The sequence below is a fragment of the Oreochromis aureus genome, linkage group 7, assembly GCF_013358895.1.
Source record: "Oreochromis aureus strain Israel breed Guangdong linkage group 7, ZZ_aureus, whole genome shotgun sequence".
In the NCBI taxonomy this organism is placed as follows: domain Eukaryota; kingdom Metazoa; phylum Chordata; class Actinopteri; order Cichliformes; family Cichlidae; genus Oreochromis; species Oreochromis aureus.
This window is the reverse complement of record NC_052948.1, coordinates 49,943,738-49,960,529: the sequence shown is the minus strand read 5'-3', so window position 1 is coordinate 49,960,529 and position 16,792 is coordinate 49,943,738. Positions and strand designations below refer to the sequence as shown.

Below are 16,792 nucleotides of genomic sequence, written 5' to 3'. Positions count from 1 at the left end.
TTATTTCTTTCTTTTTTGTGGGTGAGCGGGGGTAAATGAGTGGTCTGATAGTTTTCCAAATAAAAGTAAGCTTGTATTAGTCATACTTTTAACTGAGGTTTAATTCAATGCATACTATTGCATGATATTTAACAGAACTTTTGTGCAAGTGAATCTATTCTATAGCCTACATCAAGTGTGTCAAACATAAGGCCCAGGGACCAAAATCTGCTCAGCAAAGACTGAAATCTGGCCCACTGGATGACTTTGGAAAATGTGAAGGAGGGCATACATTTTGGACTTTTAGGTAAGCTTTAAAAGCCAAGCCATCCATACTACACCAGAGTAATTAAGCAATAAATAGACATGTTTTTTAATGCTTACAATATAAATTTCGTTTATTTTAACAAAGGGTTCACAGTAAGTTCCTTGAAATTTAGTCCCGAAGACTCGTGCCGACAGATTTCTTTCATTTACTACATTAGCATTTCTTTATCATGTAGAAGACACCCGCTGCGGATGTTATCAGTCAAATCCAATGGGCGCTGAGAAGCGGGTGTAGAAAAACTGAGCAATACAGATCAAATCTCACTTTTCCCCCCTTAAGATATCTCAGGCAATAAACACATAACTTCTTCACACTGACAGAACGGGCAGACTCGCTGGTTCGACCCACTTAAGATCAAAATGGGCTGCGCGTGGCCGACGCTGTTGAGTAAGTGTGATCGATGCTAGTCCAGATGTGATTAGCAGCTAATTACAGTTTTATTTCTGCAGCAGACCCAACTTCGGTTTCCAAAGGTTTCTAAGGTTCATGTCCCTAGGGGAGGACCAACTTAGTCGTCAGCCTTCCTCCCAGCTCCTGGGTTGCGTCATGCTTGGGAACTTCACTCCAATGAGGGACCTGCTTTGTGCTTTGTGGAGAGAGAGAGAGAGAGAGAGAGAGGTGGAGAGAGAGAGAGAGAGAGGGAGAGGGAGAGGGAGAGAGCAGCGTTGCCACCAACAGGACGGGATTCAAAAAAAAAAAAAATAAGGAAAAAAGCACAGCCAGAAGGCAACATCACCTGCAGAGCGAAACAACGCTGGATTTCCCCGGTGGGAAACAAACATCCGTGCTGTTTTCCTATATATCAGAGGCTTACTGCGTGTAGAAGAATTCGCTCAAGTGTCTTTTCGGTTTTTTTGTCTCAGGAAAAAAAAAAGAAGAGGCGCGCAGTTTTGTCCTTCTTGAGGACCTGGGACCTTGTTGAAGCTCGGAGCGGGGACGATGGACCGCGTTTCCGCCGGGAATTCTCTCTCCGAGCCGGGCCCTGCGCACACATGGGGACTGTAGCGCTTCCAGTCCGGTTTGTTTAGCGGCTGAACCGTGTTTACTGTGCCGGGAAAGGAGGTCGGGAAAGCCGCGATGCCCGCCAGGAACAGGTACAACCTGGTGGATGATGTGGCGGACTCGAGGGTGCCGCTCCACAACGAGGAGGCTTACCAGCACGGGATATATTTCCAAGCCAAGGTGAAGTCCGGAGAGAGCCCGAACCTCTTTAATATGCAGTGTTTTCAGAGTTGCATGAGCCTGCTGTGTGCTGCTGGAGCGGCAGGTGCACTGGGCTGAAGTTTGAACACATGGTAGCTTTGCCTTCAGGTCACACATTTATTAGTGCACGCATACATCGAAAGTCTAAAATGTTAAAGACAGGACTCAGAGCCGATGTGGGATGACTCAATCGTCTAAAAGCAGATAACGATAGATGATCATTTTTTGATGCTTTGAGTGCATTTGGGGGCTTTTCCCAACTTGCTGAATTATTAAGGTGATCGCGAAGAAACCAGACAGTATTCAGCTTTAATGATTGCTTTTATAGTGGAGCAGCTCGTGATTGCTTTCATCATTGGTTGCTTTTTTTTTTAGATTATTTCCCATAATAGCAGTAATGGTTTGCAATAGATGTGAACAGATAATTAAAACAAAATCTGTTTCCTAGATGTGGAAGTGATGTTAGATCATGCTGTTTTTGTCAGATCAACATTGCAGGACTTCAAAAGTTTCGGTTTCCGTTTATGTGAAACGGGAAAAGAAGCTGAAAATAGCAAATATCTGGCACTTTGCACAAAGTCATATTGATGGACTAATCGCTGTGTGAGTCATAGGCACATGCGTCTTTAACTGTATTTTGGGTCTGTTTGTTGTTCCGTTTGATCAGCAAACCGAAAGGGTTAAAGAAAGGGAGTGTTTCTGGTCCAAAGTTCATTCACATGGGTGCTTGTATCTTGTATCTCACTGGGCCTGCTCAGCAGCAGGGTGATGTCACTGTTCCTTTCTTTCGCTGAATGTCCCGTAACTCCACAGCACAAACTTGATATTTACTGTGACTATACAACACTTTTCAGTCAGATAAAAACAGTAAAATATAAAAGATGAATCCTCCCCATTCTGTTACACACACCCCAAAAAAACAAACAAAAAGAAAACATATGCATGATGCATTTCTAAATTCAAACACCGTGAGCTGCAGAATGTACACAAGAAAATGAGTCATTAAATTAAAAAAAGGAAAATCCTATTAACTAAGTAAACAATAAATTAAGGCCAGTGTTGCTGAAGCTCTCAGACAGTTTACTGTAAAATGATGGAGACATCAAAGGCGTCATTATCCCCAGAGCCCCATAATTACACAGGCATGGATTCAAATATATGCAAGCCACAAAGAGCTCATTAAAAAGGCATAGCTTTGCTTTGTTTGGTTTTTTTTCCTGTCATACATTAAACACATTTTGTCTTAAATAGAGACACCCTGGTTGACACTTTGCAAAGAAAATCTGTGATTGGCCGTGTTAGCTGATCTCTCCGGTAGTGAAAACCTGCTCCAGCTACTGATGTCCTGGGGATGAGGAGTATCACATGTTACAGGCTCGGTGAAGATGGCTTTTTTCCTTTATTGAAGTTAACAGTCTAAGTGAGCCCTAATTTTGGTGCCGTTTGATCACAGTCCCCCTCTCTTACTTGTCTTCGGGAGGCTGTTTATCTTCCAAGGATGAAAATGGAAAAAGAAACTGCACATTTAATCTTGTGAAGGCAGAATGGCTTTGGGAGTAGAAGCACGAGGGATTGGATACACTGATCTCAGTTTGTGCCTAAGGAATATTAATCGTGCAGTTGTTTTCCATGGGATAATACCTGACGCTGATGCTTTGTGTATGTATGTGTGTGTGTTTATTTCAGTACGTGGGTAGTCTTGACGTGCCCAGGCCCAACAGTCGGATGGAGATCGTGGCAGCCATGAGGAGAATCAGGGTAAGATCCAAAAACAGTGTCATCCTATGTTTAAGCCTCGAAGCAAAGACACACACACACAGACTCACACACTCATCAGTGTGTGAGTCCAGCGGTGAGTGGGCCTTGATGGAGGACAGAAACTATCTTTACAATAACAGGAGAATTGCACACACAGTAGAAAGAAAAAAGAGCATGCTGCTGTCAGAAGGTATTTGTTCCGAGGAGGCAGTGACGCATGTGCTGCCTGGACAGCATGTCATGGCTTCTGACGTGGGAAAACAATGCAAGGATGAAAAAGTAAGAGGGCTGAGGTGGATTGTGTGGCTGTCTTTGCTGTGTCTCTTTGCCCCTTTGAAAAATGGGGAGCTTGAGGGGACGCATTATATACACGCATGTTGTGACTGCCTTTGAACAAACTCAGTCTGTGGCTTTTGATTTTTGCATTCTGTTGAGTGGATAGTTTTTGTTTTTTTTCCTCAAATCAGCGTTATAGTATAAGATGATGACCCCCCTCTCCGTCCCCCTCCTAGCTATAAAATCATATCATTGTTACTATCATCTTTCCCCCAGAAGGCCGGCAGTTTCATCAGGAAGCTAACACAAAGCCAAATCAGGCAACCAGGCTGGTCCTGTAATCTAAGTGTGACTCACTAGATGTGCTTGGTTCAAACATGACAAAGCTCTTAGCTTTAGCTGAGTGTGTGTGAGCTACTAAAAAGTCATAATGTGCATTTACCCCCCTGAAAAATGCACAAGATTTAAGGCAACTCATGCAAGCATCTTTTGGGGGTTTTCTTTTTACCCTTTTTGGGTGAATTTATAACACTCCAATAGTGTGAACTTCAAATTTGTATAAACATTTGTACAACCGCATTTGTATAAACATAATGCAAACCTACATCTGGAAAAAGCAGGGTTGCTCTATAAACCTGTGAAAGCTGTTGGAGGGTGAAGATAACACACCTCTAAATTTACCACAATTCCAGCAAACCTGTAAATCAATAAAGGTGTAGAGTAAACATGATCATAAGGGTGATACAGCACAGGCTGCAGGTACAGGCAAGGAGGGAAGATGCTGCTGGTTGCTACAAGAAAAAGATCATCTTGTACATTTCAAAAATGTACAACACAGTGAGATCTGTTTACTATGTATTTGTGATGCTCCCATTTAAAAATACACAATTTGCCATTAGTGCTTATTCATGTTCATGTCTAAGAGTGTGCTCTCATTCGGATGCATACATGTTGGGGTTGTGCATATCTGTATATTCACTTCCCTTCAGAGCCAAAGAAAGCTGCTAAAGCTGCAACTATCAGTGTATTTTACAGATATATGACGTAATAGGAAATTATTGAAGCTCTGATTTGTGTCAAATAGTCTCCTGATGACTGTAAATATGAGAGTCTGGCTCTCGAACAATTTGGTATAATTTTTATGTCTTTTTTCATGTGTTCACAACTACGTGCATCAACATGCATGGAAGCCAACCAAGGCACAGGGAAAGCATGCAAACTCCCCACAGAGAGGACCCAGCTGAACACGGGACCCTCATAGTGTGAGGCAACAGTGCTCACCACGTTACCACTGTACCACCCTATTTACCTGACATACCTAACACCTAACATAGTTTTCACGCCGTCTCCATCTGACAACAAACACTCTCTGCATGTATACAGGCTGTCCGCGATGCTGCCTTTGCACTACCCCCATTAGTGCAAAGCCAACAATCATATGACCCTCTATGAGCAAGCACTTTGGCGACAGTGGGAAGGAAAAACTCCCTTTTGACAGGAAGAAACCTCCAGGCTCAGGGAGGGGCAGCCATCTGCTGCGACCACTTGGGGTGAGAGAAGGAAGACAGAATAAAAGGCATGCTGTGGAAGAGAGCCAGAGATTAATAACAAGTATGATTCAGTGCAGAGAGGTCTATTAACACACAGTGACTGAAGAAGAAATACTTAAGACAATATAAAAATGCTGTTTAAAAATAATTTTGCTTTATTGTCACAAGACATGGATTACCTGTTTATACTCTGCCCAGCTGTTATGTTGCCAGCAGTGGAGAAACTATGCAACATCACCACTTCTTAACTCTATAAATTTGCATGTAATGGCTGTTATAGATGCCAATACTGATATATCACCAAATAGCTAATATTGGCCAATATATGGGCGCTAACGATATATCAGTCGGGTCTAAGCTCAACAGCATAATCCAGCATCCACAACAGTTGTAGAGGAACCGAGTTGTGTGACGTACAGATGGTTGCCTGCTCACCAGACCTTCTAGAGAAAGAAACCATTTTTAATCCAACTTGTTTCCTTTATGTAGATTTTGTCAGCAAAAACTAAGCAGCAACCTAAAAGAATAAAGTCAACACAGACGTGCCAAATACTCCTGGAGTTTATGTTTTAGGCCTGTTTTCCAAGTGAAATGTAATTAGCGCTGTATAGATGTATTTTGAGTAGCCTTCCTGATTTTCACTTCATCCTTTTTTACAAAAGCAAAGAGCCTCGTCTTTAATTTAATGCGCGACCGTTTGGCTGAGGCACTGAGCAGAGACTTCGCGGAGCAAAGCATGATTAAAGAGAGTGAGGAATGAACTGATGGCAGCGCGAGAAAGACTTGGGAGGAGGAAGTCCTGGAATCTAGCAGGGTTGTGCGGTGGCTGGCAGAGCCGTAGTCGTTTCATATCCCTCGGCTAATCTCTTTAGTCTCAGTGGATGTGAGAAAGCAGGCGCAAACATGAGAAGAGAGAGAGGAAGGGCAGACAGCACAGACCATCATCTTTGTATAAACAGTGGATCTGGGTTTGACAGAACGCAGGAGTCGTGCTAGTTTTTGGGGGTTGTTTTTTTTTTTTTTACAAACTCACACACCTGCCATTCCCACGGAGAGAAAGTGAATAGACACAATTTTGTATCCTGTGGATCTTTTCAGAGTCGCTTTTTTTGTTAGACGTCCTCCCATTATGGCTGACTGGTCATACTGTGTTGGTTTTCTCTGAATTTGCTTCATTCAGTGTGACCAGTGACATAGAAAGTTTGCGAGTCTGTGTGTGTGTGTGAGGTTGAGTGCTCTATAATAGTAAGACCTCTTGTATTCTAACAACCTCCACAATCGATTAACGAGACAGAATAACAAAGGCTGGTGTTGCTGCATCCACACGGAAAGATTCGCTGTCTTCCACGGCTCACTGCCTCAGAAAAAGGGCGTGTGTATGTAATGGAATTTCTTTGGGAGACAACATGTGCTATTTACAGGATGCCACAGTCTCTCTACAAAGAAAAACAAGTTTGAGGCTATTCTCTCTCATTTTCCCCCGACCCGCCTCACCCCCCCTCTCCACTGCTGTTTTCTTTCCATACCCTCACTCTTCCCCTACCAAAATAGACTGCCTCGATTTAGCCCATCTCTGGCTATCTACTCAGTGCTGACAGGAATAGATTTTAGGCTGAGGGCAGGCTACGCATGCTTCTCTTTGAATTTTGATCAGCCCTAATGGGATTTTAAGCCTGCCGCACGTGTCCATCAGGATGCATCTTCCTTTCCCAGACCGCCAAGAGTCAGGTTTCTACATCTTTTCTTTCTCTCTGCATTTGTCTCTGTGTCTGTCTGGATCATCTCATGAGAAGAGCCCCTGTCTGCCATGCGAGAAGAAAGGATACCTTTTTTTTTTCCAGGTTCCTTCTGTTTTAGTTTGGCTTCGCTGATTCTGTTAGTCTTCTGAGAGCTTGCTGAACTGTCATGATTGTGTCAGATGCAGATATTGGGCTGTCGAGGGGGATGAACCTGTCACGGGGTACAGCAGAACTTTCTACACAAGTTAGTTTTACTTTGTCGAGTTTTGTTTATCATGCCTATTTTATACTCAGACTGAACTCCGACTGCAGGTAGAACAACTGTTTTGTTTTGGTTCTTTTGACATGACAGTAACTGATTGTTTAGTAAGTAAATATTGGTGTGCAGTACTGGCATTACTTCTTCCAGTTTCTCCCAGCAGCCTAGGATTTTGTCAACAATTATCAAGCTGCAACTTCAGGGTTTGACAAAAGGAAACCCCAAAAACCGCAGTACCTCCAAACACCACTTGAGGCTGGCTTCAAATATGAATCTAATCCTACAGACTTCCATTGAGCTCATTTACACCTTCATAAGAAAAGCATGTGCTTAACATACATACTGCACTTCCATGGCCACTAACTGAGATCTGTCTACTATGCTACACCTAAGTCTGAGTCATTTAACTGGAAGTCTGCAAGTTTTTTTGGTGTTTTGTGCCTTTTTGGAATATTTCTAAGACAATATTAGAACAAGTAATATGAACTCACCTGCAGTTGACTGCAAAAGGACGGTTGCGAAAGTTATCTAGGACGCATTAGCATTTGTGCTAGAATTTGTGATATTTTGTATGATAGCAAGAAAAGGCTAGCTAGTATTTGTTAACTATCAACTCCACTCTAATAATTTCTCTGGAGCCCTTTGTAGACATTAATACTTCAAAACACCAGAACCAGAAGATCTGGCTATCTTTTATATACAGTCTATGTCAAAAACCATCAAGTCATCAGACACATTTAAGGAATCTGCAGTCTAAAGCATGTGCGTTTGTTTTTAACCATCTTCTTTAATTCTTCTTGTTCATTCACTCAGTTGTCATACAACATGCTGCATCACTGTGATAGTGCTCAGCTTATTTGGCAGTGGCACAAATAATTTAGAGAATAACCGAAATATTAGTATTCATTTCCTTCCAGTCTGTTTCCATCGTCCATTAATTCTTAAAGGTCAAATTTTGGCAACTAGCCATTACAAATGTTTTCCCGTGCCTGAAGGCTCCTAAACATACCACTTAGTCATAGCACCTTGACTTTGCATGAGTGTGACGTTCATAAATGAGGCATTTCGCTCAAAGCCTTTAGTAGACTCAAAGTTAGATTAAAACATTTCAGATAATCAAATAACATGGCCAGGTATGATTGAACTGCACTCAGGACTCAACATGAACAGTTCCTGAGGTACAGTTTTCCAAAACAGCTACACACCCTGCATGTCCCAGAAAGCCGGGGGAGAAATGAAAGCACAGCTTAATTCCAGGCAGTTGTAGATCTACAGCAAAGTGGGGGTGGTTGGTCACCACATGTGTGAATGGGGGGGATACTCTGTTTCCAGAGAGGCATGGACAATAATGAGAGGTTATTGTTTTTTTTACTTTGTATTCATGCTAGCTTAATGGCAGATGTACAAGAGCATAGTCGGTGACCTATATGTGTAGTGGATTAGACATGATCTCAGCTTTGAAAGGATACACTCATCTTTTATTTACCCGGGGTGAACAGTGGTACCGTCTTCTTGATTAACAGTAAAAAGTTACAATTCGTGACCTGCTGTGTTTGAGCCTGGTAACACTAAAAAGTGGCACAGAAGAATTTTAGCTATAGAAAATCTATATTTTGTAAAGCTGATGTCACCAAGTTTGAGTCACTGTGCAATTAATCTAGTAGACAGTACCGATACCTTTGTAATGCCAACGTTCTTAGTAATGCACGTGCTACTAGATATATTTTAAATCAATCAAATGAACACATTCCAACAAAATTTTTAAATATACTCAAACTGACAGGATGAATGCTATTCTTTTCTGCAGCATCTGGTTATTTTGATGTGACAAGTTGTCTTTATCCTTTGTAAAAGTTGTATTCAGTACTGCAGTTTGCAAAAACTAATAGCCGAATTTTAGGAAGCTGAAAAACAAGGCAGAATGTGGAGCAGAGGAAGATGGAAGGTGTAGGGTGAGATAGAGGCAGATGGCCTAATGTGGTGACCCCTAAAGGCAGCAGCCAAAAGAATATGGAGAGGAAGAAGATAGGCTATTACAGATATAACTACACCCAAGGTTACCACCATATGATTGTGTTGTCTACTGTAAATAGTCACTGTAGATACACTAGTTGGATAACTGTGTGCATGTGTGTGCCAAAGGTGCACTTTAGTACGTTAAGAAATGGCACTACAGCCCTTGTATTTGTAGTACTACGGAAAAATACATGGACTGCCTACTAGAATATCTGTTCTTGTGACACCCCCAGTAAACAGGACTCATAGGGATAGCGTGTGAATCACTGAAATAAAGCTTGCAAGCTGAGAGACTAATTTGTTTCTAAATTGTCACAATCAAAGCTTTTTATTCTGAAGGTTATTTGTACCTTTGATCCTTGTCTTATGTAACCATCATTCAGAATGAACCTAAGCTGACCCTGATGTGAAGCATTCATCCAGATTTGCTTTGTCTCCTTACAAAATCCGCCGATTGTATAATTCAGTGGAATTCGGTTGACTTTGTAGTAAAAATTCAACAGTTTGAAGTGCTCATGAGAGCAGCTTCACTGTAACGTGCGCTGGAAGTGAATTCACGGAAACTTTATTCCACATTCAAAATATGCAACACAAGCGAGCACTATATATTATGTAATATTTGATTTTGTCTGATAGTGTGTGTGGGGTAGATAAATATCCTAAAGGGACAACAAGTCTTTCTTCACATGGTTGGACAGACGGCTAGTAAGTGGTCCCTGTCTCCAGTACCAGCTTCACATGCACAGACACACAAGTTTCTCCTTTCATCATCATCCCTAAGGCTATGCTGTTTCTTTCAGCGCCGCAATTAGTCAGGTCTTGTATACTCTGATGTCACTACACTCACCCGAAGCAACGGAAAAGACATTTCTAAAACCATGAACTCAATCCTGTTGCAGAGCCTGAAGGCACAGTTTTCCATAGGCATTCGCTGTCCATTAGACTCTGTACCTCAACACACAGTTCAGGTTTTATTATATTCACCAGTTAAACTTATTTGGAGTGTGTTTTTAAGTATTTTTAGATACAAAATGATTTACATTACGGTGGTATGGTCTCTGAAAGTGTATAGCCAGAACCTGAGCATTCCTGTAGCCTGCCTATTTCCACTGTTAATGCTGCAACAAAGCCTGCCGTAGCTAATCTCGAGTACAAACACAACTAAAGTCAACGAACCAGCAGGTGGATATGCTTCTGTGTATTGTGAGAACACATATGCCAGGTTCCTGCCAGAAAAGTTGTTAGACACCAGTTCCAGGTGGATAGGACAGTACAAATGACCAAATTACCCCCTCTGCTAAAACACTCATTGTGCTGAGATAGACAGAACAGCCAGTCTGCATATGTGCAACTCTCCAAGGAGGATGAACACCATCTGATAGGTACAGTCGTAACATTTGTCTTGTTCTTCACTGCCTTTTTTAAACTGTATTTCATAATGAAAAAATGGTTACCTGCAGTGGCTCAGTGACATGTAGTGACTGCTGTTGCTGTTTAAGGTTGAGCTCAGTTTAAATACTTGATACAGTGCTGTGCCCCTGTGTCACACTTACATGTAGATCATCAAACATATTTTAATATTAGATTTATTAAGGGAAAAAAGCTATCCAAACCTACCTGGCCCTGTATGAAAAAGTAATTGTCCCCTAAACCTAATAACTGGTAGTGTCACCCTTGGCAGCAAGGACTGCAATCAAGCCTGACTGGCAATGAGTCTTTCACAACTCTGTAGAGAAAGCTTGGCCCACTCTTTTTCGCAGAATTGTTTTAATTCAGCCACATTGGAGTATTTTTAAGGATGAATGGCCTGCTTAAGGTCATGCCAAAGTATCTCAATTGGTTTTCCATCCCAATCTTGACTAGGCAAACAACAGTTTTTAACAGGAACAATATGCTAATTCAGTGCTATAGGAATTCAATTTTATGGCGTATTTTCCAATTATGTCCAAAAAAAGTTTAAATAAGGCACAGCTCAACTACAGTTAAGTTGTGAAATGATTTAAAGGAGCACTGAGAGAAGCAGGATGTGCCAGTCTAACTTGTGTCATTGCCAAGAGTTTAAATATTCATGTAAATGTGTTATTTCAGTCTTATTTAACAAACTAATAAGCATTCCACAAACCTGCTTTTCTTCCTCGATGTGGAGGAGAGTGCAGTTAAGACTGAGAAGTGTGTAATGATGTTTTTAAAGATGAGTCAGAAACATTGTGGAACGAACTGTGAATGTGCTGTTTTCTATATTCAGATTAATCAGACCAAGAAGCAGCACTCTATGTTTTCTATAATGTGCCTGCAGTTTTTAAAGACACACAAGGTTAAAAGTCTTTTTTTCATAGTCACAACAAAAAAAGTCGATTTTACCACATATTTCCGTTTGTCATATTACTTAAAATATACGTGTATATGTTTGGAAGTTGTGCCTCTCTGCCTGGGAGCATTCTTCCTTAGCATGAGTAGGCAGATAAAACTGGGCCTATCGTACTTTGGTATCGTTTGTTGGATAATGATTGAGGAAAGTGCTGCAGGCTTTCGAGCTGGCAGGATAGGCTGCCCTACTTCTAAATGTGATTTGGAGTCGCGTGCGCGTTTGTGTGGGTGTGCGTGCCTGCACATTTATTTCACTTCTCTCATCTTCTTCCGAAGCGCTACATATAAAGCCTGAAGGTCTCAATCTTCCATTCCCCCCATTCAGCTCCCCAAGACCCTGATCTTCTTTTTGTTTTACTACCGTACTACTCTCCCTCTCATCATTCCTCTCCTGTCTCAGGTGTGCCGTGGTTCAAATATGCACAAAGCAGTTAAGGTTTAAGCTCAGGTTGATGCAAACGTACTGATGACAAAACCTGCATCAGTTGGTTACACTTTACTCTTGCTCCTTTAACAGCTTCCTACTGCTTACTTGGGATGTCTTGATACCTTTAATGTAGCAAATTTATGATTTCCATATTTGGAGGCACAGCTAAAGCATGGCTAATTTCCAGTTTGAATTGAACTCGTCAACTCAGGTGAACCAACACTCCTCCTGACATGAATGTGGTTCAGTGTTTTCATCAGTCAGTCAGTCAAGCAATAAATTATTTCCTTCCTTCCTTATCTCATCTCACCTCATCTTAGTCACCATCTCTTTCCTTCCCAAAGCTGAGCTGTGACAGACGTGGTCTTTTAACCTCTGTCTGTGACAGTGATATTAAACTTGTATTTATATGGATTTATAGGAGTGGCTTGTAATTAGGGCTGGGCCATATCATACCGTTCATGGTAATACCGATATAATGTTAGGCAATGTTAAGAAAATGAAATATCGCGATAGAATATGGGTAAAACGCGCATGCGCAGTGCCTTTGTTTTCATATGCACATGGCGGAAAAAGCATGGCGGCGACGGAGAGTGAGAAAGGCGAAAGCGGATCGTTGAATGAAACAGATGAACCAGAAATGGTTTGTAAAAATGGTGCAACTTCAGTGGTTTGGAACTGGTTTGGTTTGGCTTTCGTCCATCACACCAAAGCACAATTTTTGGTAGAGCACGCAAGCGGGAAATACGGCACTCTTAAAATCAATCCTTTGATTTTCTGAAAAATCGACAGTGCCCCTTATAATCCCGTGCGCCTTATGTATGAATTCTGGTTGTGCTTACTGACCTCGAACTGATTTTATGTGGTACTGTCAAAAAATGTTTTAGTACAAAGCTACGCTTGTGTGTGTATAACCTCTTAAGTTTTGTAGATATTATACATGGTTATGCTCAGGATATGCCGGCCAGTTTCCACTGGAAATGCCTTTTGGTTAAACTGTCAGCAAAGAATTTACATTTGCACTGTTACATTTTTAGCTTTAATGCACATAAAAAACAGCTGCTGTTGTTTAAGTGAAAATAAATTGATGGGGTTTTTTTTGCACTAATAAAGTTGTGGAGTTGTAAAGTATTTTGTCTCGAATCAATTATATCGTCAGTTATATCGTTATCGCAAATTTTCAAATATATATCGTGATAAATATTTTTGGCCATTTTGCCCTGCCCTACTTGCAATTAATATATACCTTGTTTTAAGGTGCATTTAAACCTGTTATACAAATCTAATTGAAATAAAAGCTGTGCATTTTCAAAAGGCAGTCCCAAATTGATGTGTATTATGGCTTGATACATAGAAAGCACATTCGAGTGCTTAATTGAAGGTAAAGGCACATTATTTTTAGCCCCATTCACCCAATCACAAAGCACTTTATTCTGTGTCTAACATTCACTAACACACTCACATGGTGACATTTGTTCAGCTGTTTGAAATAACCTGCCCATTCAAAAAGAGTAACAAGCTAGGTTCTGAACGTAGCTTTATTGACATCTGGATCCACGTACAGGATTGATGTAAAGAGGATAAAGCATGTGAGGAGCGTGTGCAGGCAAGACGTTGTGGTGCCACTGCTTTCTGATTTGAGTGTATGCTTGGCATCAGCTGGTAGAATCAGCCTGCAGCACAAGAGAAATTATAAAATGATGTATTAAACTGCCAATCAGATTTAATAACTTAATAACTGAAGGTGCCAGATTGCCATTACTTATTGTTCCCACTCGCTTGTACCTCTGACAGCACCCACAACCAGTGAACAAACTAAAGCCAATCTAGCATAATTCTCCAGTTACTGTATAGCACATTGGCAGAGCCAGAAAACCAGCGTCTGTCATACTCAAACAATGATGTTCAGTGGGAGATTTTGTATTAACGTAAATATCTTTGAGGCACACAACCTAACATATATATATATTATATATGTATGTTAGGTTGTAGCAAACATATATCAAATTGTTCAAATACTTTGTAGCACCAAACCTCTCAATCACAGCTTTTTTTCATGTTCACTTCAAATAAAACGTTTGTTTGGCATAAGGTGAGTTAGGGCTGTTCGATATAACGATATATATCGGATGACGATATAAAAACGTCTATCGTTTCATTTTACGCTATCGTTTGTTTCGTGGTGTCGCAAAATAAACTGTTTACGGCAATATTTTTTCATCGTTTTGATGGTCACTGTAGTGGCCATATTAATTTCTTAATTTCTTTCTCTCTCTTATCTTTAATATAACCACACTACGGACGGACAAGCGCACGACAATGTTGCGGTTAGCAACAACGACGGTAACACCATCGCGTGTCCGCTTGTTTATGTTCCACATAAACCTTTCACAATAAAGCTCAAGATCCTGTTGAGACTTTTCAAAATAAACTCAATCACGTGAAAGAGCAGATTATTTACGGATGAGAAGCAAAACAAGAGCCGCCAGGTGCTAAAAAATAAACCTTAGACTCAAACGTTAGAACAGGCTTTTCCCCGCAGCACGCCGTGTAATAAATACAAAGAAAACGGCGGCCGTTACCACTTATGTCTAAAAATGTATCGTTTCATGCATCTGTTAAAATACTTGACTCCAGCTACATGACGCCCGGCTGGAAACACTTCCCGCAAGTCGAGCTGCCCGAGATTCACATAATTTACAGAAAATGTTACATTTTTGTGATTTATATCGTTATCGGGACGATAGAATTCTTATATCGGGATATGAGATTTTGGTCATATCGCACAGCCCTAAGGTGAGTGCAACATTTCTTTTTTAATTATTAATTATTGTTAATATCTTGCTCTTTTCAACAGTGCATCTTTTATTCTCTCTCTTTCCCCTTGCCTCCGATCGGTCGCAGCAGATGGCTGCCCCTTCCTGATCCTCCAGCTGGTTGTGCTGCAGGCTTCTTCCTGTTAAAAGGGAGTTTTTTATTCCCACTGTCACCAAGAGCTTGCTCAGCACTTGTGATTGTTGGGGTTTCCTCTTTGTCATTGAACAGTTCACAAACTAGATAGACAAAGCTTGATTATAATCATAATCTGCCCAGCTTTGATGCATACTCTATTACATACAGTCCTGAGAGTGTTTTAAACAATAGTTTAAGTCCATCTACTGGATGATCTCACCATTTGTGAACTGTGAGTTTATCCAGTTTATCGTGTCAGCATGTATTATCCACACTTAACAGACAATAGCTGCCAATACCAATCTGTGATAGGCCAATATAGGCTCATACTTATCTATTAACAATATCTTTGTCTTACAAAGAACTGTGTTCCTGCCGCATAAACAGTTTAGGTTTTAACTGATAAAATAAAAACTGTCGTATTTTTAGTAGTCTGACTGAAGACAGAAAGATCAAGGCTTTCATGTTTTGTGATTTCCTTTACAGATTTTATGTAACAAACTGCTGCAGTGAAAGTTGGAGAAACTGTTTGCTGCATTCATTGTTATCTTCACTAGCATCAAGCCATCAGGGCAGAAGAACTGAATGAATAATGAGGGAAGAGACAGCCCACAAGCTGTATAATGATATGCACTGGAGGCTTTAGCTTATTTTGGGAGCGGAATCTCAATTTCCTAAACTCTGAACTCTTTCATGTTTTCTTGTGCTTCCTTTGAATAATTTGATCCCAGCTGAATTTCTGTGTAATCTTTGACTGGTCTGGTTTCTCACTTTCTCTGCCTGTCTTTGGTGGCTTTGATAAAGCCTAAGCTCCTTAGATCTTGTTCTTTTTTCATGTCTATTTGTCTCTATTTCCTGTCACCATCACCTAGATTAGGTACATCAGACAAGTGCAAGAACATGTTGTAGCTTTCCAGAATTATCCTGACTCCATTATACCAGCTAGCAATTTCATTCTGCTGACCATCTGTAAAAGAACTTTGGACGCAGTCGAATCTAATGTCAGTCATATCACCAACCTCTGTCTCTGTTGAAGAGCCGGCTATCTGTGAAAATCTAATTAGATTCCCACAGCAGCCATTGGGGAGCACTTGTGCTCAAACTGAAAAATCCCATGAGTATTAGATGGATTGCCATGAAACTTGTCTCCAGAGAATAAATCCTTTACTTCTACTGCCACGTTAAACCCAATAAACTTTATATGGAATGCATCTGCAGTTACTGATTGTCTTTAAAAAACAAGCACAAACATGAATTCACCCAGAAGGCCATCAGTCAGTAATTTACTTCATTTAGCACCACGATCAGGTACAAATGTAATTTTTCCTTTATGGTGGTTGCTCCATCACGTCCCCCAAAGAGCCAATTAGCAGCTGAAACTAGAAACCAATCATTTTTATGCATTCATGCACAAGAACGGTAGAGGGTCTGTTCTGTTTTGGGGAATTTCACTGGCAAATGTCTAGATGTGGTATTTATGAATACTTCAGTTAATATGTTAGCTCTCTTTTACTGTTTTTTACATAGGGGACTTGCTTCTTTAAGGAGCTAAACTGAACTCATATTGCCCCAGATTAGAGCTTGTCAATTGGATATATGGGCTGTTTGCAATCAGCTGAGTTCATCAGTGTAAAAATAATGTAGTTCTTCTGAATCTGGTGATGTATGGTTAAGTAATGTAGAACAGAGCACCAGTGTGGAAATCTCAATTCTTGTCTCTGAACAAGTTATCTCAGAGCTTATGCTAAGCAAGCTAGTTACTTGTTGCTCCTTCTCCAGTGAGCCCACTAGAGCCTGACTGATATATTGGCAAATACTGATTATATGCCAATATACTGATATTCGCATTTATAATGCTGATAAAAAATAAAAAAGAGAAGTGAAGACATGTCAGAAACACCCTTCAGCTATTTTATGACACTTGCATAGTTTGTCCAG

General features: G+C 40.7%; 1 protein-coding gene across 3 annotated transcripts in view; it reads left to right on the top strand.

Moving 5' to 3' along the window:
• The first annotated feature begins 856 nt into the window (after positions 1–856).
• si:dkey-34e4.1 (carboxyl-terminal PDZ ligand of neuronal nitric oxide synthase protein) overlaps positions 857–16,792 on the top strand; it is a 50,151-nt gene continuing 34,215 nt past the window's right edge. The window contains exons 1-3 of one of the 3 annotated variants that reach the window (XM_039615865.1): positions 858–1,074; positions 1,171–1,489; positions 3,197–3,268. In XM_039615865.1, the coding sequence (XP_039471799.1) occupies positions 1,385–1,489; positions 3,197–3,268 (177 nt within the window). In that variant the 5' untranslated portion in view covers positions 858–1,074; positions 1,171–1,384. Of the gene's footprint in view, positions 1,490–3,196; positions 3,269–16,792 lie in introns of all 3 variants that reach the window. The other 2 variants (XR_005613989.1, XM_031754628.2) reach the window with 2 other exon arrangements.